This window comes from Meleagris gallopavo, chromosome 9 (genome assembly GCF_905368555.1).
Source record: "Meleagris gallopavo chromosome 9, MGAL_WU_HG_1.1, whole genome shotgun sequence".
Classification (NCBI taxonomy): domain Eukaryota; kingdom Metazoa; phylum Chordata; class Aves; order Galliformes; family Phasianidae; genus Meleagris; species Meleagris gallopavo.
In genome coordinates, this window is record NC_139412.1 from 2,772,097 (window position 1) to 2,797,709 (window position 25,613).

At 47.4% G+C, this 25,613-nt stretch overlaps 2 protein-coding genes across 8 annotated transcripts; one reads left to right on the top strand and one right to left on the bottom strand.

The window, feature by feature from the left end:
• Window positions 1–894: 894 nt before the first annotated feature.
• Window positions 895–8,009, top strand: LOC146543767 (zinc finger CCCH domain-containing protein 11A-like). Of its 3 annotated transcripts, XR_014884970.1 has the most exons (7): window positions 895–1,338; window positions 1,440–3,288; window positions 3,493–4,477; window positions 4,809–5,076; window positions 5,388–5,521; window positions 6,069–6,136; window positions 6,651–8,009. XR_014884970.1 is itself a non-coding variant. In XM_085230588.1 (6 exons), the coding sequence occupies exons 3-6, from the start codon at window positions 5,052–5,054 to the stop codon at window positions 6,808–6,810; spliced, it is 387 nt and encodes a 128-aa protein (XP_085086714.1). In that variant the 5' UTR covers window positions 895–3,288; window positions 3,493–4,477; window positions 4,809–5,051; the 3' UTR covers window positions 6,811–8,009. The 3 variants fall into 3 exon arrangements, 2 of the variants coding, with proteins under 2 accessions (XP_085086714.1, XP_085086715.1); XM_085230588.1 differs by having other exon boundaries at window positions 895–3,288; XM_085230589.1 differs by lacking the exons at window positions 895–1,338; window positions 1,440–3,288 and having other exon boundaries at window positions 3,490–4,477.
• A 1,395-nt stretch (window positions 8,010–9,404) lies between these two features.
• On the bottom strand, window positions 9,405–25,453 carry IL13RA2 (interleukin 13 receptor subunit alpha 2). Of its 5 annotated transcripts, none has more exons than XM_085230586.1 (10): window positions 25,132–25,453; window positions 17,747–17,910; window positions 15,349–15,500; window positions 13,811–13,964; window positions 13,537–13,657; window positions 12,304–12,488; window positions 11,063–11,220; window positions 10,376–10,520; window positions 10,115–10,217; window positions 9,405–9,709 (listed from the first exon to the last, which is right to left on the bottom strand). In XM_085230586.1, exons 2-10 carry the CDS (start codon window positions 17,859–17,861, stop codon window positions 9,667–9,669), a joined length of 1,176 nt encoding a protein of 391 aa, XP_085086712.1. In that variant the 5' UTR covers window positions 17,862–17,910; window positions 25,132–25,453; the 3' UTR covers window positions 9,405–9,666. The 5 variants fall into 5 exon arrangements, with proteins under 5 accessions (XP_085086712.1, XP_085086711.1, XP_085086713.1 ...); XM_085230585.1 differs by having other exon boundaries at window positions 17,747–18,035; XM_085230587.1 differs by lacking the exon at window positions 25,132–25,453 and adding an exon at window positions 19,547–19,760 and having other exon boundaries at window positions 15,349–15,455.
• Between the last annotated feature and the right edge of the window lie 160 nt (window positions 25,454–25,613).

The following is a 25,613-nucleotide window of genomic DNA, read 5'->3' on the forward strand; positions in this document are numbered from 1 at the left end:
ATTAGGAATTAGAAGGGGGTTTCTAGCAACTGCAACATTTTGGGTCTGGAACAGCACTTTCCAATGAGGGAGCAGGAACAGGAACTAAGAAGCCTACAGAGGGCTCAGCCCTTGCCTTCTGACAGGAATTTATGCTGCAGGGGTGCAGTGGGAGGGCACAGCTCAGTGCCTGCTCTCCCCAGCCTGCCAGCTGGCACTGATCAGTTCCAAACAAGCCATCTGCACCTCTCACCTCCTCGGTGATGCACCCCAAAGCATGGGAGGAACAAACATCTCAAAGCAAGAACTCTTTTTATACCATGGCCCTTCCAAGTCCTGGAGGAGAGGCCGTGCCAAGGCAGTGCATTCTCCCCAGGGAGAGCATCATGAAGTCAGGGGGTGGTGGAGGCAGTATGTTCCCAGCCCTGAGCCCCGCTCCAAGAGTATGAAGCAATATTTCTTTTGCACATGCAGAAGCATCCAGAATTAACCAGTTTAGTTAGCTCAAGCCTGGCTGCTCTCAGCCACATAAGAAGGCTTTATTTACCCATAAGAGCATTTTTGTGGATGCTGAGTTTTATTCGACCCAATCTTGGTCTCCTCTGGGGTGGTGCAGTGTTGAGGTAATGTCCCATTGGGTTGCCTTTGGCTGGCTTGCTCAGGACGTGCTGGTGAGCAGCTTTAGGGGCTGGGAGTCAGACAATGCAAGCTCTGTATCTGACTTTTTCCAGTGCTTTCCTCTGTTGCTGCATTTCCAGCTGTGCATCCAGGAGCTCCGTGCTTTTGATCCAGCAAAATAGTGAGGTTGGCCTTTTGAGCTCTCTGTTGTTAAAAGAGGACTCAGCTGAACTTTGAAGGCAGAAAAGTGATTGTTTTCTCAGAGTGACGTTTCTAAACAAATTGGCAGCATGGACAAAAATTTCTGGGTGGCTCCCAGCCAAATTGATTGAAGAGTCTCAAAGGATGGGACGTATTTCCAGGTCAGCAGTTCAGAGCAGGAACACCATCAGATAAAAGGCATGGAGAGTCCTCTCCTGGGCTTTATGTGAGAGATGGGGACCTCTCAGTGGCACAGAGCTCTCTCCAGCTCAGCTAACAGCAGACAGACCTTGCAAAGGATGCTCAGGTGCAGCATCTTCAGTTTGCATTATATGTGTTTCCTTCCAGCTGCGGGCAGACAAACAGCTCTGCAGTGCACTGAGCCATTCCTGGGTGCTGAGGGACTGCTGTGTTTACAGATGTTAGCCTTGAAAGACCGATCTTTTCCCAAGAACATCATGTGTCTGGTATTTGTGTTTTCTCTGCCACTGTGTGAGTTCCAGTGAAGAACACTCTGCCACCCTTTTTAAAGATATCTAGGTAAGTTAATTCTGTTACAGAAGGAAGTTCTTCCCAGCATTGAAAGAAAACAAAGCAAAAGATATTTATTCTTTTTTTTTTTTTTTTTTTTTTTTTTTTAGTGAAAATGAATCATGCAAGTCGCTGATGGCTTTGGAGAAGTGTTTTGGAGCCTTCATTCAAACAGAGCCATTGGAAAGGGGGAACACGGAGACTGTGTTAAGGATTCAAGCTGTCAGTGTCCCTGCCCAGTGCAGGGGAGTTGGATTAGATGGCCTTTAAAGATCCCTTCCAATTCAAATGATTCAGCCATGAGAACTACACATCCTCCTGAGAAAATTTGGCTCATACAGACGCAAAGAGCTGGCAGTGCTTTCAGATGTCCCTCGCTGCGCAGAGAGCTGCAAACCAACCACAGCCCATGGAATTTTTTACATTTACTGATGATTCTTGGACATCATAGAATCATAGAATGGCCTGGGTTGCAAAGGAGCACAACGCTCATCCAGTTCCAACCCCCTGCTGTGTGCAGGTCGCCAACCAGCAGCCCAGGCTGCCCAGAGCCACATCCAGCCTGGCCTTGAATGCCTGCAGGGATGGGGCATCCACAGCCTCCTTGGGCAACCTGTTCCAGTGCCTCACCACCCTCTGGGTGAAAAACTTGATGGATCCCTTCCAATTGGGGATATTTCGTATGTTACAGCATTTCTCTACTTAACAGCACAGAGAGCAAAATGCATCGCTTTCACAGTGAGAGCCACTGTCACCTCGATTTTCATGCAATAGGTGCTGAATTCTGGTGGAAGTGAGGCTGTCCCTCTCCTCTGCGATCAAGCAGGGATGCTGACACCCAGTGGCCATGGAGATGGTAGCGGCTGTACGGGCTGGGCACGCTCAGCAGCAATGCCTCGGGGCGGTGGGATGCAACTTCTGCTTTTTCATGTCCTCCGTGGACACGAAGGAATGAGTAGCTCCTTACAGCCTTATTGGCAGGTTACAGTGTTTGCTTTTTGTATTCAGAAAAATGAAAACATATAAGGCTGGAAAATGAGCAAACAGAAGGTAGAATGGTTTTAAAATTCATGGAACCATAGAATCATAGAATGGCTTGGATTGAAAGGGACCTCGAGGATCATCAAGCTCCAGTCCCCTTGCCGCAGGCAGGGCTGCCAACTTCCATATCTAATGCTAGACCAGGCTGCCCACGCATTACACAAGACCTCACTGAAGTCATACTAGAGAGCCAGGTGCTCAGCTGGGGACATGGACTATCTGGTGACATCACAAGCACTGTGCCTGGGGGCCTGGCTGCCACCAGTGAGTGCCACAGCTGTGAGTGCTGTGCAGAAGTGTGGACACACTGTGTCAGCCCTCGTCCTGCTTGGCAGTGATAGTGGTGGTGGCTGATGGGTGTTGCTCAGACATTGGTCTGGTACGTTAGCTGGAAGGGAGAAGGACTGCAGCTGTTCCCGGGTAAGCCAGAACTGTAGGTTTGTCAAACATGTGAGTCATACCAGTGCATCCATTGCAGCTGCAGTAAGAGTAGATGATGAAGGGAGTCTTTTTCATGTCAGGAAGACAAAATGTGTGCTTCAAGGTATATAATTGTTAATGAGATGGAGGACACTACTGGCTATGAGAAGTCGTGGCAGTTAGACACAGGTTGGATCTAGAGTTGGCACAGTTCTTGCAACCAGCTGCTTCCGAGACATTGCCCTCCTCGAGAGTCTAAATTGCATAAAAAGAAAGCTGGGGAGATGCTTATTACTCATTATTCTTCCCTTATTGATACTTTCTGTAGGCTTCCTGTCCAAGAGGACATTTTGGGGATCCAAGCAGTCCAAGACTGCAGCCATCTCTTTCCAAGAGCAGGGAATTCCTTTGGAGAGGACCCAAACTTACTCTAAGAAGTTCCCCATGTATCAGCAAAGAGATAACTGCTACTTCTATTTCTACTCTATCTGTTTTAAGGTATGGTTGGGTTTCTTTGGCCTGGATTTTCTTCCTTTTCCTCACTTTTAAGAGAAAGGGCTGGAACAGGGGGTGACCTACTGGTGATGTGTTACTGTCATAATCAGTGGGATTCTGCGCTTGCTGCTAACAACCTGGGCTAATGGCATGGACATGTTTCAGGCTGTACTCTTATTTTCCTTTGTGGTTTCCTTTTGCTTGCAGAGAGACAGCTGTCCCTTCTGCCACTGTGAAGCGGCTCTCGGGAGTGAACAAGTCTGCCAAATGTGGATGGAAGGTTGCTGTTTCAGCAGGGACTGCAAGTTCAGGCACATGAGAATTGATGTGTTTGCTTAAAGATGTGCTCTCCAGCTTAGTCCACAAAACCACTTTTCATTGCTGTAGGTGGGCTGAATGCACTTCTGCAGGCTAGTTACATTTGATGTGAAAATCTTACTGGTTTCTATTTCTAGAGGGGACTGGGAGGAGGTAGGGGAAGAGAATTCAATGCCTTAGGTATATCTTAGCCAGAGATGTTTGCATTAGGTGCCAAAGGCATTTTTTCCCCAGGTGCAAAAAGACTGCATTGCTCAAACTCCTAACTGCTGGAGCAGGCTGGTAGGAAAGAGCAGGCACTGCCCTCCTGCCAGCAGGGCTTGGATATGGTCTATCAGGCCTTCTGTGTCCTGGATTTCTTCAGAACAGTTTGTTTTGGCTGCTTGGAGTAGTGAAGGGTGGGGCGAGAAATGATGGTAAAGAGCTAAGGCTCTGCCCAAATAGTTTCTGATGACTTAACCATGGCATTTGAAGGCACTGTTTGTTCCAATTAATGGTAGCATTTTGCAGGTGCATTGGTTTAACCCACTGAACTGAGAGTGCCTGACTCCTCTACCTGAAGGATAAGAAAGCAAAATATGCCGAGTGGTTACAGCTTATGTTGTAAATCTGCTCCCAGATGTTTCCTTTAGTGATAAATGATGTTTCAGCACTGTGACAGTCCTATCTCTGGCATGACCTGGAGCGCTGCATCTCTTTGCAAACCTCGTGTGCCTGTTTCCATGACCCTTCCTTTCTTTCTCTCTTCAGAAAAAGCGCAGTGACGTTCCATGCTTTTGGGAGAATCAGCCAGGAGGCTGTCAAAAAGCCCACTGCACTTTTCTTCACCTGAAGGAACGCGGTGGGAACGGACCGACCGTACCACCAAGCAACGGTGAGTTCCTGATGGCATGAAGCATGAAAGACTTAATTTTGAATATTACTTCTGAGCGGGTGCAGGATGTCAAGTAACCGTTCATTGCGGAGTGCAGGGAAGAGTCATGATAAGTGAAATATTAGTTTGTGGTTTGGCTGTCAGAACAGTGGTGGTTTTTTTCTGGAGAGAGGTAAATGCATTGCAGGACTGTAGAAACGGCACAACATTTGAGCAGCGGAAAGGCAACTGCAAGAAACAGTGCTTGAAAATGTGGAGCTTGTGGTTGACTGTGCTGAAACCTTCGTCCAAAGAGATGCTCTTCTATTATTTCTTGTTTTCTTTCTGCCAGAAGCTGACGCAAGTGGCTCCCTGTGAACAGCAGCCTTGCAGAAGGTCTGGGGAGCCAGGCAGAGGTTGAGAAGGCACCAGAGAGAGATACAGACACTGAACATCTGGGTTTGATGCACTGTCTTTCTACTTAGATTGTTCTTTCCTGGGACTGTTCTCTGCAGTTGACATCCCAACTGCCTTCCATGGCCTGGCTGGACAAAAACGCAAGAGATCTGAGGAGAGGAAGGAAAAAGCAAAGAAAATGCCTTGCAAGAAAAGACTTAAGGGTGAGCACAAGGAGCTTGTGCAGTGTCTCAGAAAAGTAATGCTGTCGCTTAGGATTGTTAGGTGTCAAATTTTTCCTTGCCCTGGATTATTACTGAGTGCAGCTATTGGGTTTCTTTGTTCCTTTTTATGAGTTGTTGGTAGATAGAGATAACTGTGTGGAAAACATTGCTGAGAATCCTGGACATGGCAATGTAATTCCACTGGTCAAATGTATTTGATTTCGTGGAAGGGCTGTGGGAATGATAAGAGAACGTGAATCTCTCTTGAGGCACAGCAAGACTGTATCAGCAATCTCTTCCTTTTACTTTAGGTGGACGCAAGGTATCTGTGAGACCTATTGACTGGAAAACCACCTTCCCCAGAATGCAGAGACAGAAGGCAGCAGAGATGCATCTGTCTGCTGTTGAGGGCCTGGATGTGCCCCCAGCTAGGAAACCACCTATGGTAAGAACATTGGCAAAAGCAGTAGTGGATATGGAAGGTTTACATTGCCCTTGAAGAAAAGGTAGAGATTTCAAATGTTTTACAGGTCTTCTGTTTCCTTTGAAGGCAGCAGATGTCTCACAGGTTGTGGAAACTTTCTACTTTGCTTAGATGTAGAGCAATGATTGTGTAATACTCTGTGATTCTACGATTCTGAGATTGCTCAGTGGTGTGAAGGATTTTGTCCATTAATGCTGCGCTGTTAAAAACACCCAAGGTCACTTGTAACCTTCGAGAGAATGCTTTCTTTAGGAGCACCATAGTTGTATATTTGGGTTCAGGCTCAGCAGTGCCCAGGGAAGGGAGGAGGAGTCCTCAAAGATCACTGAGTGTTCCACCTGTCCTGCTGTGACCAGGGTTGCCAGCCACGAGATCCAACTGCTTGGAAACCCATCCAGCCTGGCCTTGAATGCCTCTAGGGATGGGGCATCCACAACTTCTCTGGGAAAAGAAGTTACTTAGGAATTTTTTACCTGTGCTTCATACACTCTGTCTTGTATCTTCCTAGGCGATTCTTGCTTCTGTCCCACCTGAATACACCTTGGTCAGTGTTGAAGTCATAAAACTTCCAAGCAGGTGATGACCACAACTTGTTCTTCATCAGTGCCATTTTTCCAGTAGACATAAGTTCTTTCATATCAGGGGGAAAATGGGGTGTTTGAGATGTTTCATGGCATAATCCAACAAAGGAGGAGGTCATCTGGAATAATTTAAATTGCTTACTCAAAATCTCTGCTGAGAATGTCAAGGGGAAAAGTAACTCAGTTAGTAAGCAGGTTTTTGCAGAGGATGACTTCTTGACACATGTACAGTCAAACTAATGAGGGTGGCAGTGTGTTTCTGCTACAGAACCTGGCCCCTGTTTTCTAGACTCAAACTGCTCTATCTGTACAGATAAATTCCCACTGTGAAAAATGTACCAGCTGGTATCTTGCACTCTAAAGGCAGCCTCGGGTTAACTGAATCACCATCCCTTTGTGAGCGTGAGCTGCAGGAGGGGTTAACTACAGATCTCAGAGCTGGTTTGCTGGAAGCGTATCTCCAGTTGGAAATGTCATGTACTGATTGTTCTCTTCCTTGTTCTCCCAAGTCTGGAACTGCTTCCAGGAAGCCAAGAAGACTCTGTGGCACAGTCTGAGGACTCAAACTCAACATCCCATTCCTCACGAGAAGCAGATGAGGCACAGCAGCTGAGCTGCACAGAGCTGAGGGAAGCGCTTGTCACTGAAGATGATGACATCGAGATGTAACTGATGGAAATTGCAGGAGAAGAACTGGAAGAAGAAATGGATGTAGACTGAGAAGGACGCAGATGAGCTCCTTCTGGAACTGAGATAATTAGCAGTGTAATACCACAGTCTGATTTATGATGTATATTTTAAAACAAGCAACGACAAAAACAATTAAAACCAACCCTAAATTTTCTCTTGTTGGTGTTTAGATATAGACCTCAGTGAGAGGAGGGCAATGTTGTATGCCCACATACTGCAGTGACCTCAATAGCCACCTTCCCTGCTTTGTTTCCCACAAGCTGTTGCTAGAATATGACAGATGCAAATGGATCCTGCATTTCCCTGCAGCACATGCAGGGTTGTGCTTTCAAGTTAGACAAGTATTGACATCCACTGGGGAAAATATTCTGTAGGAAAGGTTGCTTTTCATTCCCTAACAAACGGCTCTAAGACTTTATCAGTCAAAGGCAGAAAGAAATCCCTAAACTTGAGGGCATTTAAAGGAGCTCTCAGTGTGTGTTTGGCAAAGACATGCTTGGCCAAGCACAGGGGAACCCAGACACGGGAGGGAACAGGAAGAGCACAGTGGAGGAGGGATTTTTGAAGTAGACTTGCTATAAATGTTAATTATGGACCTTATCAAATGAAGGACTGGGAAGGACCAAGCCCAGTGTCCACAATCAAAACGCTCCCATCGAGCAACAACATACAGGTACTATAAGAGAATGCACTTAATGTATCCCTTTGTTACTAGGCAGGTTTCTAGGCAGGCTTCCATCTAACTTTTATATTTTGTGGTGACAGAAATAGCTCTGATCTTTTGGGGTTGAGTTTTAGTCGGGGAATACGGCATCCATTCCTCCTCCAATCTCTGCCTGTGCTTGTTCTCATTTGTTTCTCTCCTGTTTTGAGTTTTCAGTCTGCAGAAGGCTCTTTGCTCTGCTGAGGTCTCTGCTGTGCCTGCTGCCACTAGCCACAGTAATGGAGCAGAGCAAACTGCATCAGCACACAGGATGGGATGCAGTAGCAGCAAGAGGTTCCAGGGGACCATGAGCTGCAGACCCACGTGTGGATGGCCAAATGCTTGGGCATGGCATTCCTGTGGGGTAAAGCAAGTGAGGTTCCATCTGCGCCGGCCTCATTTCTTACCTCTCCTTCACACAGATGGCTTTCACAATGCATCAGTGTTTAAACAGTTTAAAGGCCTGGCAAGGTATCAGAGACCGACTGAGAGGTATTTCTATTAACAAAGAAACCTCAATGGGATTCTTTCCAACAGTTTTCTTCCGTGCTTTCTGGTTTTAGCCGTTACAAAAGGAATAACTGTTGCTCTGAGGGCAGTTTGGAAAAACCAGAGCCTGGATAGCACCTATCTGGATGTGCCCAAGTCTTGTGGCTCCTGCAGTTACCACGCAGACCTCAGAATGAGCGTGACTGAGCATCTCTGCTCATCTTGGGCTTAAAGGTGGAAATCCAGGTGTGCTCCTGCCCTGCTCTGATGCCCAATGGACACCCCAAGTTTGACCTCAGGAGCAAGCAAAGCAAAACATCTGAGCTGTGTGATGCAGGGCTGTTTCTCTTGTTCTATCAAATCCTGCCTGGAGACCAGACGTGGAAGGAAGGGGACTCTGCACAGGGCAATAACAAAGAGCTGCTCCCTTCCATCACCCAGAGGCAGTGAAAGGTAGAGTTGCATCTCGCCTAAATACCAGCAGTTGAGAAGCTTCCTTTCTGCCCCAATCTGTCCATAGACCAGTTGGTTCTTTTTCTAGTGCCTTCCTTCCTTAATACATCCCCAAATAACACTGGGTTGGTGCCCATATAGCAGTGGAAGCAGCTGATAGGATTGAATAATTTTGCACTTGGATGTGTAAGGCAGCACTCACTGTGTTGTGTTGTGGCTGGTTGGATTCACCCATCTCTTTATAGGGCTGATTGATGCAAACTTGATTTTCCCTCTGAGCTTCCTCTGTTCACAAGAAATTCCCATCTTGAATAAACACTCCTGCAAGAGGTTGGGGTTTCTGGGTTGTTCAGATGAAATGAAACATAACTAAACTAGGGGTTTGAGTTTGTTCCCTTTTCTTATAAAAGGAAATAAAAATAAGTAAGAATAGAACCAGGCTTGGAGGGCAGCATCTCGGTTGGGATTCTACCCAGCTGTCTTGGATTTACTTTTTAATCATTCTCATGGGGAGGCATCCTTAAATGTCAATCAGCAATTTTATCAGCTGGGTGCACAGTGCTGGGAGCCATCCAGGGTGCTCCATTGAATGGCAGGAACTGTATCCACTTCTTAGAGGAGTTCCCTTGCTGTCTTTGCAAGAATAACCTTCCACTTCTCCTCGTAACCACATCCCTTGCAGTGGTTGGGAGTGCTGTAGCTAAAGTTTCTCTCATGCTCTCTCTCCACTTCAGCTTTGCAGCAGCTGAGGCATAACAGTTAATGAAACAATTGCAATTAGCTCAGGCACAGCAGCAAAGGGAAGAAAGGACTGGTGAGGAGATGCATGCAGGCCTTGGTACCCAGCGTTTGGGTACCAAGCTTCAGTGTATGCCCTGCTATACAGCTTCCTGGAGTCCTTAAAATAAATTACTAAACAAATAACATGTTGCTCTGCGGGTTCTATTTATCTTTATTCATCACAATTTCCATGCCTCCTTTTTCTGCTTTGCCTTGTTATTAGAAACAGTTTGCTCCAGTCAGTTTACAGCTCCTCCCGTGTTCTCCTGGGCCTGTTGAGGATTGCATTGTGACTGCCAGCCTCACACAGCACAGGGGAGACCCACGCTGGCCTACAAAGCTCCAGGCTTCTTGGCTGTCCTTGGGATGATGTGAGAGCAGCCCATCAAACACAGCAGCCATGGGTGCACTTAGCATCCCACCAACGTGTGCAATGGTTTTCCTGCTGGGGATCTGCAATGGGAACAGAAGGTCACTGCCAGCACCAAGGTGGACGATGGCATCCCCATCACACATTGCCTCATCACAGTGCCAATACAGGAAGCATTTGCTTGCCACAGGTTTATCACTAGCGTCTACACTTTGGGGCAAAATAATGGCATTATTTCTGCTGCTTTACGTGTAACTTCTGCATTTAATAGCAGTCTGGTTTCTCATACTACATTTATGGCTTGTTGGGAGGCAGAAATGGTCACACTTGTAAAGCTGTTTCCTCAACATAAAATGTTGTTTAGTATCTGATTATAGCTCATCTGTTGATATGTGCTTGTCTCCTAGTAATCTTGTATATTGTTTTATTTATACCCATAGGCTGAGACCTAAGAGCACACTGCATGGACAGGCCGCTCTAGCACTTACCTTTTCTTGCACTGGCCAATCAACGTAAATATTAAGAGGCTACTTGACAACCCCAGGATGACTGGAATGAGGATAAATAGCTGCTTGACTTCTTTTCTGGTTACTGTAGAGAGAAATAATAACAAATAAGAAGTTCCTATCTTGCAGAACAGGTTGTGTTGCTTTTTAAAATCTTGGGCCCCATGCCTTCAAGTGATCTCTTACCCTAAGTATATTAATTTTTTCACTACAGACAAAAACTGACAGCTGTTGGTTCCCTACCAGAGAAGCACTCCTGTGTCCATTCACTCCAGAAGCCTTCATCAGCACAGAAACTGTTTGTTCTCCCTCTGACACGGACACAAGAAACACGGCTCTGATTTGCTCTGGAGATGGTGAAAACGGTTTCCACTTGGGTGGACATGGACTGAAAAAGAAAACGGAGAGCAGTGAGGAGTTCTGAGCAGCCATCTGGCATGGCCTGAAGCTGCTGAACAAGCTTTGCAAATCCTTGGGTTACGTTTTGGCAGTTTTGAAAGGTTTCTTGATAGCTTTGGACCATCCAGTATTGGTAGTTATTATGGAGCTGAGCCTCCTGAAAGCACAGACACTCATGGGGCCCCTCTGTGTACGGTCACTGTTTGTATCTGATCATTTGTGAAGCTAGCTATGGTAGAATGCGACACTTAAAGAGCATGTCCTCCAACCATCCCCTACAACTGAATGATTCTTGCTATTAAAACCATAACTGAATAACACAGAAGGAAAAAGCCCTATGCATCAACATATGCTGTGTCCCAGGTCGCTTCTCTGGAGCGCTGAGCGTTCACCCTTTCACTGGATCATGTTGTGCTACCAGATGCAAGGAAACAAACCAAACCAAACCACGTTCTGTAGAGGCCATATATACACACAGACCCCACCTCCCCACCCCGCAGCAGGCTGCTTGCAGCCCTGCGTGCTCCCTACCGCCCAGGCAGCCTTGGCCTCCCTCTGCTCCTCTGCCAGCTGCACCTCGTACTCCAGGCACTGGGGGGGTGTTTGGCCACCAGGTGGGCTCCATGTCACACGGAGCTCCTCAGCTGCAGACATGGAGACCACCAGCTGCTGGGGGGGCGAGGGCTTGGCTAGGGGAGGAAAGAGAAGAGGAAGTCAGGAGGTGCCACCAACCTGGTGAGAATGGGTTTGGGTAATCACCACCAGGTTTTGTCCCATGCTCCCACTGGTGGGGTTTGATGGGGTTTTGGACTGTCACGATGCTACAGGAGCAAAGGCTGCACTTGGAGGCTGGGTTGGTTGTTTTTATCTGGATGCGTAGACAGGGCTGATGGCCAAATGATGTGTTTGGCACGCTGTTCTCACAGGGCAGCCTGGACCCCTGCAGTGCATCATTGCTGTTGTGTTGTCCTGACACTGCATCCTTCATGCCATGTGCCCAAAGCCATATAGGAGAACACGACATCCCTAATTGAATCCAGAAATCCTGCTAATTAACCCAGGAGGATAACCCATTTATCCCCTGACAGTTACACGTGGGTAAATGTTGCTCCAAACACCTAATGGAGCTGTGGCTGTTCCTGCTCAGTGCAGGAGTTGGACCAGATGGCCATTAAGGGTCCATTCCAACTCAAATGATTCAATGGAATGCATCAGCACAGGAAATGCCCATAGCAAAGAGCTAGCATGTGTATCAGATCGTGTCTTTAGCTGCATTTTGCTTTGTTTCCCCATTTGTAGCAGGGTGTGGGGGGCTTGAAACCCACCTTTGCTTTTTGGTCCCATGGCTCTGGCAACACTGCACCTTGCACCTGACTCTCCCCTGCCCCTGGCTTGCTTTCAGCAGCAATGCCTGCAGAGCTCTCCTGTGCTTGCAGGAGCAGAGCAGTGGCTTCAATTTCAGCAGGAGGAAATCAAGCCACATCTGCACTTGTGCTGCTGGGACTAAAAAACCCATAATTGCTCTGCTCTCTGCCCAGCAGCTCACTGATGTGGAGTCATCCAATGCCAAGCAAGGCACTCAGCAGCACCTAGTGACCTGAGCACTGAGCAGCATCACCTCCTGAAAACACTGCTGGAGAATCAAGTCCAGCAATGCACGTCCCCTTCTCCATTTGCAAGAGCACACGTTAGTTTGAGCCCCTCATGCAAGCCATGGGCCTTCAGTGGCCACGCAGGTCCCCCAAGCTCTGCTGCCCTCCCACCAGCCTTACCCAGGTTGTGAAGGCGCAGGGTGGCATACAGAGGCCTCAGTGAGGTGGCTGCCACTGACCCATTGACACAGATGCTCAGGTCTTTGTATTCTGCCTGGCTCAGGTTTTGCAGCATGCAGCCCATGTTTATACCATGATCCTGGATATAGTTGTCGCACTGCACTGCGTGCTCCAGACCCTCATACCTAGCAGGAAAACATAAAAAAAGGCAATCAAAGCAATAGAAGTTAGTTTGGGTTAAAGCCTTTTTCTAATTTTTTCTTTTTTTTTAAGGACAATTAGATAGGAGCAAATGGACTTAAACCATGAGCATCCCTTTTGTCCTGCCTGCCCTACCCACCAAAGCACAGCGTTGTGCATCCTTCCTGCTATGGGAAAAGTGTGGGGAGGAGGGGAAAAAACAGCTAATTGTAATGGAAACCCGAGGGATCAGTAGTGATTGTGCAAAAGCAACCCAAACCACCTCCTGGCTCTGGAGGTTACTCCCCAATGCAGTCCCCATGCTGCTAATGCCACGTGGGGCTTCCCATTGCCTTACGTGACTCTTGTTGGGTTGGTGCCATTGAGGCAGAGCTGGGTCTGGCCTCTGTACTCTGCTCCTAATGAAAGTCTCTCTGCAAAGCACGTCATTACGTGGGGAAAGAAATCATATGGTAGTACTATGAAAATTAACTCCCAGGGATCAAAGGACAGCAAAGCTGTGTTTCCACCCATCCTCATTATAAAACAGGACTAAGATCCAAATGCCTGCTTTGGTTACAGGCAGTTAAATAACAGCAGGTTTGTTGATTTTGATTTTTATTTTTGTGGAATTGGGGTTGGTTTGTTTTCAGCAACAAACAGTGAAATTTTCCATGGTTTTCTCCAAGTAGTTTGTAAATTTGGTGTTTCTGCTTTGAAGAATATTTCCAAGAGCCGCACAGAAACTATTTTTAAATAGCTGCAGCTATGCTTTTCTCTACAAATAGCCCAAAGTCACAAAACCCAATGGCCCATCATTCTCACCGTAACATCCCAGGAAATGAAGCACAAGTTATATTGCAAAACACATAGTTCTGGCTTTGTTTTTCTTGCAGGAAAAAAAAAAAAGTTAAAAAACAATAGAAATAACTGAGAAACATGCATTATTACTACTCCCATGGCATTTTCCATGGCATTGAAGTATGCTGAGTGATTCCAAGAGTGGTTCGCTCAATTGCTGACTGGATATTATTCTATTTCGCTGATACATACCAATAGTATAGTCTATAATTTACACCACGAGGAGCAAGGAGACCTGGTTGCCATGTGCACCTGAGGTATTCCCAGTCATGATAGACGCAATGAAAATTCTGAACCTCAGTTTCCAGTTTCCCTGCCAAACGAGAAGAAAATAATGACTGTGTAGCCAAGTGTCAGCCAGAAATATCATTGTACAGCTTTGAACAATAGTGTGCCTCAGTCAAGACAAAAAAAAAAAAGATCACGGGAGGTGGTGGGGTCAAAAAGTAGGAAGGCTGCTCCTAACCTTGCAGTGGGACCCGAAAGGTGGCATAAACCCATTCACTCTGAACCTCCACGTCGTTGGTACACCATCCTTTGAGCAGGGTCTGGACCTTCACTTCAGCAGTCCTGCTGAGGTCAAATCCAACTCTGAGTTTTAGTTTCCTAGTAAAAATAACCTGGTTGAAAGACAGATTTTATAAGCACCTCTTGTTGCTGAGCTGAAGAGTTAGCCACCATTGCACCATGGCTGCTGGTAGGCTCACCTGGGTGCTTTCATCTTCCTTTCCATTTCTATCTTGCTTCTCCTGCCCAGTGCTATTCCAGCACTTGTACAGCCCAGTGCTTCTGCTTGGGCTGCCCATCCTCCCTGTGAATCCTCCCTTCCACCCCAGAAAAAGGAAGCCCAGACTGGGGATGAAGGCTGGGAGAAGGCTCCATCTCCCTTCTTTTACACAGGACAAAAGTAAGCTGGGTGAAGTTGCAGCAAATGAAGAGGGAGAAGGGGTTGCACAGACCCAACCAGGACAGAAATGATGGGCTGCAGAGTCAACGTGTTTGCTGCAAGAGGTACTGCAGCCCACACTCAGGTTTTGGTCAGCAGTCTCAGAGTGTCAGAGCCCTGCTGAGCCACATCCTTCTGCTAGACATTGTTGATGATGGATTCCTCGATAGTCCCACGGGTTGTTTTTTAAAGTCAATGTTTCTTCATAACCTTATCCAGCATTTTTACAAGGTACAAGATGTGCTATTTCCTCCCTTTTGGCTCTGCCTTGCAGACACTTTGATTATGACCTGGAGAATTCTGACTTTTTTTTTTTTTTAACCTACATTCTCTTTTTTTTTTTTTTTTTTTTTTCATTATTAAACAGCAGTTACAAACACAAGGCAGGAATCTGCACATATCCCTGTCATATCTCTCGGTGCTCCCCAGTACCTTGCACCAACCACACGGAGGGTTTCTCCTCTTCCCTCCAACCCCTCTGGCAGCTTTCCTCTCCCAAAGGCTCCCACAGAATTCTGGCAAACCCACATCTATTTACATCTACACATCTACAAGCTAAGGCTGACTATCTTATCACAGAGCTGAGCTGGAGTCAAACTTATCTAAAACACAGAAGGAAACAGTGATTAATAACACTCTTCTGAATATAGCAAATGTTTAACCATTAGGATAATTAATGGAACTTAATCTTGTATTTATTTACCATGCTACATCCTTAATGATGTGACACTGCCTGAGTTCAAGACCTTATAAACAAAGACTTTCTAAAACGTGCAGCGCCTTTTATGACAAGGGATGACACTGATATCAGTGGATTATTTTTGCAGCAAGCAGCACACTTGCGACAGAAACAGCCCTTTTCCAACTCTGACTGTTGCTGCTGAGGAATTGCAGAGCACGCTCCTCTTTGGCAAACACTTCCAGGAACTGATCGTGTGGAATGGCACTTGGAAGTGCTGCTTTACCAGTCCTGCTGGTGCTTTAAATGCATATATAAACTGTGCAAGAAATAAAGGAGCAACAGCAATCTAGGAGGATAAAGCTGTGCGTTCTCTCACCTTCCATTCTCTGTCGCCAGTGTTACGGTATTCACACTTGTATTTCACTGTGCATTCATTGGAGGTCTGTACGTTGGGTGGAGGTTTCCACTCTATATCGAGAGAACCTAAAAGCCCAGGATCAGTGATCTGAAGGTCTAGGGGGGGAGCAACTGCATTGGGGAACAAAGCAGGGAGTAAAAGGGATGTTGGTTCAAAATAACAACAACATCAAAAACAAACAAACAAAAAAAAAAACAATAAACATGATGAAATCAAGACTGCTGTGGGTGTGAAGGGGAACATAGCTGGTTCAGATCCAGTCCTGTGTGTGTAACTACCTGCCCTCAACCATACACATACAGCCTCTCTTCCTGCCCACTCAAAACCCAATGGGCATCAAAGAGGCATAAGAATGCCACAGTATCTTTGTCAATCCCTTTAGAGGCGTCCTAAATAATACTGTAGTACCACTGTGACCTTTCAAGTCTTCCATTTGCTTGGGGTTACTAAGACACGCTGCCTCAAAGCTCTGCCTGGAGAACGTCGTTCACACAATGAAAGCCATTGAGCTCATTCTGTTTTATCAGTTCAGACAAAGTCACTGTGTGAAACAGGTGGTTTTTTCTGTGCATACGCTGTCTGGAGGTGGTATTACCCATTTGGGTGCTTCCATGTGCATGGCATGATGTGTTTTCTTCACGGTGCTTTGGAGTCCTCCTTTGGCCAGGTCAATCCAGCATTGCCATCACGTGTCCTCTTTAGAAAGTTGGCAGGGAACATCACTGATTACTTCTGAGGAAGCCCTCCCAGTGATGACCATTGCAGTCTTCAGCTCCCACACTTCCCAGCAGTGAAGCTTTGGTCTGAGAGACCAGCTGTTGTGTTAGGTGTCAATGTCAAATATCACATTAACATATGTAGGGAGGTGCCGGGGTAAGGAACAATAGATTCTAATGATTTGGAGGAAAACAATGAGCTTTGATGCATTTTTATATAACAAGCACAATGTTTTTGCCTCCTAGCAGCTCCAAGCCCAGCACAGAGAGTTCAGAGGGTGGCAGTGGGACTGTGGCAGCTCCAGGACCAGTGGGACATGGCCCTTGTAGTGGGCAGGGCTGGGAGCCTTCTCCTGCATGGGCAGAGGTTGTCTCACTGCCGTGCAAACAGAGCAACTTGCCTTTGTTTGGGAATCCAGACATAACTTCCAAGAGAGCCCTGGATTGGTTCGAAGCGGAATTTCTGTCTGTCCAGAAACAATAACATTCTAAAATTTGTTTCCATCCTGATCTTTTTCTGCTCAGCCACGCCTTTTTGAAACAATAACAAGTAATTTTTCCAAAAGAAATTTTGATAATAATTAAAGTTCAGACAGAATGAAAAAGCTTTGTTTTGGGACGTTGCTTTCTGGACGTTGCATTCCAGAACTCAACTCCTTATTAAACATCAGCGCTGCCTCTTGCGGAGCTTCTCATTATTACATTCTTAGATGATCTTGTCTAGATGATCTTAGCAATCTTTTCCACCCTGAATGATTCAATATGACTCTATTCCAGAAGGCACAGGTCTCACTCACATTCTCCATGCAGGACATAGGACTGTGTCATCCAGCTTTGAATGAAAGCTGCTCCTCAGTGTTTCCTGCAGAACTCCTTTCTTCTGGACACAATTTGCACTGTGCTGAATCATATCCTGATGTGCTGGACAACTCTGGAGCCACCCCATCAAACAACCATCTCATTGCACAGCCACCCCATCACATAGCCATCTCATCCCACAGCCATTCTGCCCCGTAGCCACACCTGTCCTGCAGGTAACCCAGTGCACCACCACCCCACCGCACAACCATCCCATCCCGCAGCCATTCCATCCCGCAGCCATCCCATTGCATGGCCTCCCAACTGTACAGCCACCCCATCACACAGCCACCCCATCCTGCAGCCATCTCACTGCACAGCCACCCCATCCCTCAGCTGGCTGCTGTTGGCTCTCCCTGCAGCATCACCTCTGTGGCAGCAAAGCAGTGCAATGCAGCAGCCACCACCATCACACGGGATGGTTGCATCCCAGCACCGTGCAAGGAGACTGTTTGAAGGGCAGTGCCCGTATTAGTGCTTCAGATGCCACTGCTGAGGCCAACAGCTCACTGAGTAGCACTTCTTACATTATAAATAAACCCTGTGTTTTACCCTCCCCACACACACACAGCTGGGATCACTGTGCACCACATGGTGTTTGTAAATGCCAGCCTTACATTAACACTCTGCTGACAGTTCACCCAAGGCACTTTCTGCTCCCTTTGAAGCCACTTGTGAAAACACCTCACTAAACTGCCCATTCATAAACCCACCCCTTGCCATAACAAAACCACGCAGAGTCCAACACCATCCCAAGCCCAGGTGGCTGCCAGTGGGCTTACCTGCTGTATGCCAGGGGGAGGAAGAGGCCACGCAGCCCCACGCCAACACCAGGGAGAGGAGGGAGATGGGCTGCAGAGCCATCGCCGGTGCTGGAGGAGCCCTTTGATGCAGCATCGTGGTGGTGAAAGGCTTCTATCACTGCGGTGGGGCTGCGGAATTCCCTCTGCAGGGTGCACACAGATGACAGTCGCCTTTTACTTGTTTACTGATTCATCATTTCCCAGAGGGGTTTTTCTGAATTATTATTATTGGGTTTTTTTTTCCTCTTTCCTGATGAGTGTAATAATTCTGGGGATGACAACACATGGTTGAGATTTTGGCTTTGTTTGAAATAGTTTCTGGCTTGCTAATAGCATTCTGCAAATGAAAGTCAATCAGCAGTTTTCCAGGCTGTGCACGGCACAGCTCTGGGGAAGGAGCTGGGGGAGAGCACACAGCTCTCAACAGCACCTCCGTGTAGAGACACTCCCATTAGAAACCCCCAAACCAGAACACCCTTCTCCAACACACGGACATCACTCAGCCCCTCTGAACCGGGCTGCTCTGAAAGTAATGCCTCCTGTTTTGTGACATCAGCCCACAATGTCAGAGGCGGATGTTGGTGGGATTGCAGCAAAGGATGAACCTGCCCACGTGAAAAAAACCAGCACCCATTGATATTCCTCAGCACCTGATGAATGTTTATGGCACCCAACCAGTGGATGTGGCACAGTGAGAGGTGCATGCCACGTTCCAGCAGTGGCACGGTGACTATGGCACTATGACCTCTGCTTGTGCAAGTGCTTATAAGTGCAGCGTGCAGCTCTTGTTCATCACTGACAAAAACACCTAACTAATAGCAGTGGCTATTAAAGTTATTAAGATATTAAGTTAATAAGGAGTGGTTTGTAGCTGAGAACATGCTCTACCAAACAGTGCTATTGTGCTCTTTGTATCTGTTGCTGTTTCCAGCATTACCACTGGGGAGACTTACACATATCTCTTTCACATTTCCATACAGGTACAAGCATAGGAACAGATTAGCTAGAAGTAGAGATGCACAGAGCAAAGCACAGAGCACACAGCACAGCCCACAGCTGTTTAGGCTGCAGCCCACATCCCCCTTTCTGATGGCAGCCCTGGGGCAGCCCTTGGCCATGCCCACTCCTCACCCCCAGCCACTGCCCATAACTGGGGTCTGAGCTTGGGAAATCCAAGCCAACCCCGACTCCATCCCACAGAACACAGAGAAGAGGATCAAGGCGCGCTGGAGGACAAGAGGGAGGGAGCTTGAATTAAGCAGAAATTCTAACTGGGAACACATGGCAGCAGTCAAAAATACACAACAGTTTCACCAGCTAATTTTCAACTCAAACAAACACCAAACCCTCCCAAGTGCTCCACACGCCTGTAAACAGTGCTGGTCATGTTTCTGTTTTACTCTGAAACAAGAGAGAACAAGCTCCTGCCAGAAGAAATGACTGGAATTAGCTTGTAGGATACCAAATAGGACGTGGGCTTGTATCCTTACCAACCCTACCATGGGATGTAGGCATCAGCCTCTGCCTCTGAAAGGTCTCATAGTTCAGCAAAAAGGTGCTATGGTGATGAGAGCTGGCTTCAGAGCTGGGAAGACAGCAGACATAGCTCACCACTGATGGATTACAGCATCCAAAGCACTGAGCGTGAGTCCAAGTGGAGGAAGATTTTCTTTTCAGCTTCCAGTGGTGGTTAATTCAAACACATCCACACGTTTTCACAAGGCAAAGAAAAACAGATGGGTTGCACAGAAAGATTTCATATAAGGGAAGTGCTCTTACCTGGACCTCTGTCTCTGAATGCTGAGCTCCTCGTAGCCCTGAGGCTGCTCTGCTCAGAACTTTGCATTTCTTACAGCAGTGGAGGTTTTTAAAGAGCTCAGTCTGTTCACTTCAGGGATCAGATATCACTTTGCAGTGTCATAGCATTTCCCACGCAGTCAGGAGCCTTATTAAGCCGCAGCTGGCAGGACACTGCTATGATTTATGAGGTGTAGGTGCTAACTGAACTCATTAGGTCAGAGATATGTTTATATATCTTAGTGACTCATTAAAACAAAAACCAAAACTGCACAATGAGTACAGCCTGTCCCCAGCACCTACAAGCATCATCCCCAGGCAGAGCACATGTGGTCCAACTGCCATCCTGCAAGGGCAGCCCTGAATCATTCAGGTTGGAAAAGACTGCTGAGATCCCCAGGTTCAACCCCAGCCCACCCCACCATGCTCATGACCACATCCCTCAGTGCCACATCCCATGGTTCTGGAGCACCTCCAGGGATGGTGACCCCACCACCCTCTGGGCAGCTGTGCCAATGCAGCACCACTCCCACAGCTCAGCCCCTCTTGCACCTCACCAAAGGTGCAGCCCCCCACATCCTTACAAGGAACAGGTACCACCACCACCCTTGATTTGCCTCCTTATAAAAGCTCTGCTGCCAAGTACACATTACTGTCCTCTAGGAGGAAAAAAAAAAAAAAAAAAAAAGTCTTGTGATTCCTGCTGCTATGCTGAGGGATCAGCCCAGGTCATGGCAAGTAATAAGTGGGTGGTTCAGCTCCCTTCCAGGTGGGACAAAGAATGATGTTTCAGATGCAGAGCTGCCCTGACAAGCCCTGGGCCACAGCACACATCATCTTGCAGCAAATTTAGAAATATTGAGAAATGGTGAAATCATCCTATGGAAAAGGAGCAACAGCACAAGGAACAGGAGGAGGGATTCTTGGTAGGAAAACAACCCTCAAAACACTTGTGCAGGGCTGATGGTATCACTGTTGGAATTGCTCCCCAGCTGGAGTCAGTGGGAATGTTCCAAAGCAGCAAAGATAGGATCCTCCCCATTCTGCAGTGAGCACACACAGCAAGATGCCTGTCCTGAACTGGGAAATGGCCCCACAGACTATGAGGTCTTGCTCATGGTTGGCCACCATCCCAGAGCTGAATGACAGTTTTTCTTCTTTCTGAAGCAACAAAAAGCAGCAGTGGGTGGTACAACCCCTATATCACCCTTTGATTTTGTAGGGAGGAGATGGGAGCTTTGGGGAGGTTCCCCTTTCATTGCAGTCACACAGCTCTAGCTGTTTCCTTCTCAGTTCCTACAAAGCGAGGGGAAAAAAGCCTCCTTCATGCTGGTAAATGCACGGTCTTGCTTTCAGAGTTATGCAATGTTAGAATTTAACACTGATGCGTTTTCATTGTGTAAGCTGTTTTAGCAGAAAAGGTCACACTGGACTGATCATCCGAAACAGATGAGAAGTATTCACCAGCAAGGGAGAATGCCAGTTCCCAAAGTGCCAGAACTGGGTCAGTTCCTGAGAAAATTAGGTTGGAAAAAAGCAATAGCAGAGGCTCCGACACAGCCGCCGGCTTGGCCCCAGCTCAGCAGTGCTGGAGCACGCAGGGAGGAGCAGCAGCACTGAAAGGCATCTGCACAAACCTGCTGCTCAAATTGGGCCCCCTCTGCAAGTTCAGGACGTTTCTCTTTTCCTTCATGCACTGTAACGCTGGTATACCTGTTCTCCTCTTTGCAGCAATGCAGAGCCAAGGTGCTGCCCGCACAGTGTGAGGTGGCCCAGCATTTATCTGTAGCTCTATGGGCTGAGAGCTCAGCATGCTCCCATCCAAATGAAGAAATGCACTGGGAAACTTTATATATATTTTTAAATGATGCTCAATGCAGTTGCTCACCAGCCACTACCCAATGCCCAGCAGTCCCTGAGCAGTGGCAGCTCACTGCCAGCTGCCTTTGGTTTCATGGTTTCCCATGATCCCATATGACATGGGATGCTCCTTTGGGCAGCTTGGGCCAGCCACCCTGGCTCTGTGCCCCCTCACTAGCAGGGCAGCGGAAGATGCTGAAATTCCAAAATATCCCGGGCTCTGCACAGCATTGCTCACCAATAACCGCTACATCAGTGTGACGATGACATGGCTTTCATCCCAAAGCCAAAACATGGCATCACTGCAGATGCTGTGGCACCAGGATGCTCACCAGCAGCCCTGCACGTGTGTTCTGTACAAACCCATTTTTGTTCAAGGAAATAAAGGAAGATCTCTCATTGCAAACGGCAAGGCAGTCAGCAAAGATCTCATTGCTGGAGACAAGGCAGATAAATGGGCCAAGTGCTTAAGTGCTTTCTGGTTGAAACATATGATGCAGTCTCGTCCCTGTTGTGCCAAATTGGGCTTGTCAGACGATCTGCTGCCTTCCTGTGTTAAAGCACTGGGATCTGATCGCTCAGAATAAAAGCTTTCAAGTTTTCGATACAGAACCGCGTTAATAAGTCGCTTCCTATGGCATGAAATAAAAAATAAAAGGCTCCAGCAATGAGCAGAACGTTTGGTTATCGAACAGCGCGTCTCATCTGATTGAAAGCGATGGTTCTGCAATTGCCAGTGAGAAGGAAAATCAATGACTTATAAAAGCCTCTTAATTGCCTCGTGCTTCAGGGAGGCGAGTTGCACAACTTGTTTTAGTAGAGCTCTTTCCAGGGTGCCAGAATAAGAGGATCAGTGATGCAAAGCAGACCTGTCGCCTCCAGGAAAGCAATGGGAATTGCACAGAGCAGGGCACAGGGGAGACGTGCTGGGATAGAGGAGCACCAGGCTGGATGTTGCAAAAAAGATCTCTCCTTTGCACTGATAAATAAACACTTGTAGCTTCCACAGGAGTGCGGGAAGTAAGAAAAGGAGCTCTCCAGCAGTGCCCACTGTCAATATTTACCCTCGTGCTGATTGCAGGCCTGTTTTCCCTGTCTGTCTGCTGATGGCTTCTGACTGGAACTATCCCCGCTTTGGACATCTCGAGGAAGGAATGGCAGCTGTCTGAGTGTGTCTGTGTTATACAGCCCAGGGTCTGGCACAGCTGGGGGCTGTGATTTTTGCAGAGCAGAGAGGAGAGCACAGGTGGCTGCAGGATGGAAGGGGACTGGGAGTGCGGCCCAGCATGCCAGAGCTCTGCCTGCCTGCAGACACACTGGGGGTGAGGAGAAGCACTGAGATAGAGAGCTGGCAGAGCAACAAGTGGGAACTGGCTGATGGCAAAGATAGCCAGGGAGAAAGGAGAAAAGAAACGAAATGCAAAAGAAATAACAAATTCATTTTGGAACTGGAAGGGTCTGTGATATCTCTGAGCAGGAGATGAGGTGACAAGGCCAATGCTGCAGCTGGGCAATGGGTGTCTGGGGGAAACTGAGAAGGGTTCATCAAGAGGTACCTTAGGAAAGCCCAAAGCCTTCCAGCCTTACAGCTGTGACTGCAGCTCATCTGGAGATCCCTCCACGTGCAAGGAGTCCGCCAGCAATCTGTGCACAGTGCTGATGGAGCTGAACCCAGTCTGAGCTGCACTTCCTGACCCCAGCACAGCATGCTCCCTGTGATGGCTCCCTTGAAGAAGGCTTAGCCCAGTGCCAGGACTCTCCAATGATAAATATTCAGAAAACACAACCTCAGACACCCAGCAAGGCTCCTCTTGCCTCTGGGCCAGCTGCAGCCATCCTGGGAGACATTTACAGGCTAGGAGGGGTTATAAGCTTTTCCTGCTTGAATTCTTGTTTATCTCCAGCAATTGGATTTGATCCAGTTACTTTGTTCATTTATGCTAGACAATAAAAGACCCCCCAGCCCGGTGTTAAGGAGCAGCAGCTTTTCAACACGGGGCTACAATTTGCTGCCCGTGAGCTGGGATCAGCCAGCTGGTTCCCAGGGCAAACCAGTACTCTCCATAAAAGCCTCTCTCCACTAGTTGGGAGCAGCACACACGATGCTCAGCAGCCAGGCTTCCAAGAACATTCTATTACTAATTACTGGGGGAATCATCCCATCCTGCCCCACACTCAGGAGCAATTTGGACCACACTCAGCCCATTGTATGTACAATGGCTGCCCGGTGTCACACTGCATCCCCACTCCCCTCCAGCCTAATATTTCCCCATCAGTGTTTATCTTCAGAAGCAGATTTGCATTGTCTCTGCATACTTTGTTCTTTCTAGCTCAACGCACCAGACTTCCCGAGACAGCACTAATTAGTTCCATTCTTGAGTTGCTTGAGAATTATATAAACTTTAAAAGGAGTCGTTACGAAAGCAGAGCCCTCTCTGCCTCCCAACACCACCACTGTGCAGTGGGAGCTATATGCACAGGACTCAGCTATTACTGCCCCAACCTTGCAAGGTTCCACCATTATCACAGCTTGGCCTTCCATCCCCGAGCTCTGCATCCCTGGGAATACAGATCTGCCCTTGGGAGAGGTGGTTTTCCTGCAGCTCTAGGGCTTTTGGAGGGTGCAGAGTGCTGATCTGCTCTCTGTGTCTCTTCATATCCCAAATGGTGACCAGAGATGACTACCAGCAGCCCGAATCCCTGCACCTCACACACTCACTTTGCTGAGTGTTTCAACAAAGGCAGAAGTTTGGCCCAGTGCTGAACAAACAAAACCAGTTATTTAAATAATAACGATAATTTATATAATAATGATAATGATAAAGAAAGCACTCAAAAATTGCTGGATGGATCTGCCCTCTGCAGACGTCAATAAATTGGCACCCACCTCCCTGCACCCAAAAGAGCAAGCATTAATCCAGAAATCTACTTGTCCAGGAACAGAAACCTCAGCAACATCAGCTGGCAGCACTCCTAGTGAGCCCACCTTCATTTAGGACAAGCCTAGATACCGTTAATTATATTATTATTATATATTATAATTATAATATTATTATATAATATTTGAAGATTCTCATATAATGAAAACATCCTTATGTTGGGAATGAGCACAGGAAGGATTTGGGAATAGCTCACAGGGGATGGGATGCTTCCAGCAGCAGTGGTGTAAATACCAAAAAGAAGTATAATTGTGCCCATCTTCAACCCACTATGCCAGCACAACCTCCAGCTCTCAGAATCACAGAATTGTAGGGGTTGGAAGGGACCTCTAGAGATCATCGAGACCAACCCCCCTGCCAAAGCAGGTTCCCTACACCAGGTCGCACAGGTAGGCGTCCAGGCGAGACTTGAATATCTCCAGAGAAGGAGACTCCACAACCTCCCTGGGCAGCCTGTTCCAGTGCTCCGTCACCTCACCGTGAAGAAGTTCTTATGCACATTCATGTGAAACTAGCACGAATGACTCTGAGCAGCCAAAATTATTTCAAGAACACAAACATCGTTTCCACTACAAAAAAATGAGAAGTATGGGGAGACTTTTCCAAATAATTCATATAGGAGCACCGGTGAACAGAAATCATTAATCTGTCCTACGTCTGCAAAGGCATGTTGAGTTTCAACAGCGCACAGCAGCACAGAAAAGCAGACATCCCACTCCCATTAGCTTAATTGCAGCTGAGTGATATTTAGTGCCGATCACAGCTTACCCGCAGCAGCTCTGGATCTTCCTCCGAGCCAGGTAACGCGTAAGAAAAAGGTATTTACCAGCTGTAAAAAAAGAAAACTGGAGCAGGAAAATGAAAGGAAAAGCCTCGCATATGTTCCTGGTTCTAGAGAGAGAGTTTCAAGCAGTCGCATCCAAGCAGCCTGCCTGGGAGCATTCTGTGCATAGGATGCACATGAAGAAAAAGGAAGAGGAAAAACACCACTTGCTCACTGCCCACTGCAGAAATCTGGCTCGACATCCCCTCCAGACAGCAAAACAAGCACGTTGCACATGTGGGATATAGTAAACAGCCCCACACCAGCAGCGGAGGGATTTTCCTGCCACGAGACGGATGGATCCTGCTGGGAGAATCCTGCTTTGTGCAAACGGAAGGGTTTTGTGGAAACCCACTGGTTCCAGCTAATTGCTGGTGCTGTTCTGCTTGGCTGCAGGCCAGCCGCTAACAGCACAGGGGCAGCATCA

Excerpts from the sequence above, each read along its gene's own strand:
- IL13RA2 (XM_085230586.1), bottom strand. The coding sequence starts at position 17,861 with ATGCTGCATCAAAGGGCTCCTCCAGCACCGGCGATGGCTCTGCAGCCC. Across the intron at positions 13,965-15,348 it reads CTGGCGACAGAGAATGGAAG|GTTATTTTTACTAGGAAACT; the intron begins GTGAGAGAACGC and ends TCTTTCAACCAG. Across the intron at positions 10,521-11,062 it reads AGGCCAAGGCTGCCTGGGCG|TCCATGTCCACCCAAGTGGA; the intron begins GTAGGGAGCACG and ends TTTCTTTTTCAG.
- LOC146543767 (XM_085230588.1), top strand. The coding sequence starts at position 5,052 with ATGCCTTGCAAGAAAAGACTTAAGG. Across the intron at positions 5,522-6,068 it reads CAGCTAGGAAACCACCTATG|GCGATTCTTGCTTCTGTCCC; the intron begins GTAAGAACATTG and ends GTATCTTCCTAG. Across the intron at positions 6,137-6,650 it reads GTCATAAAACTTCCAAGCAG|TCTGGAACTGCTTCCAGGAA; the intron begins GTGATGACCACA and ends TGTTCTCCCAAG.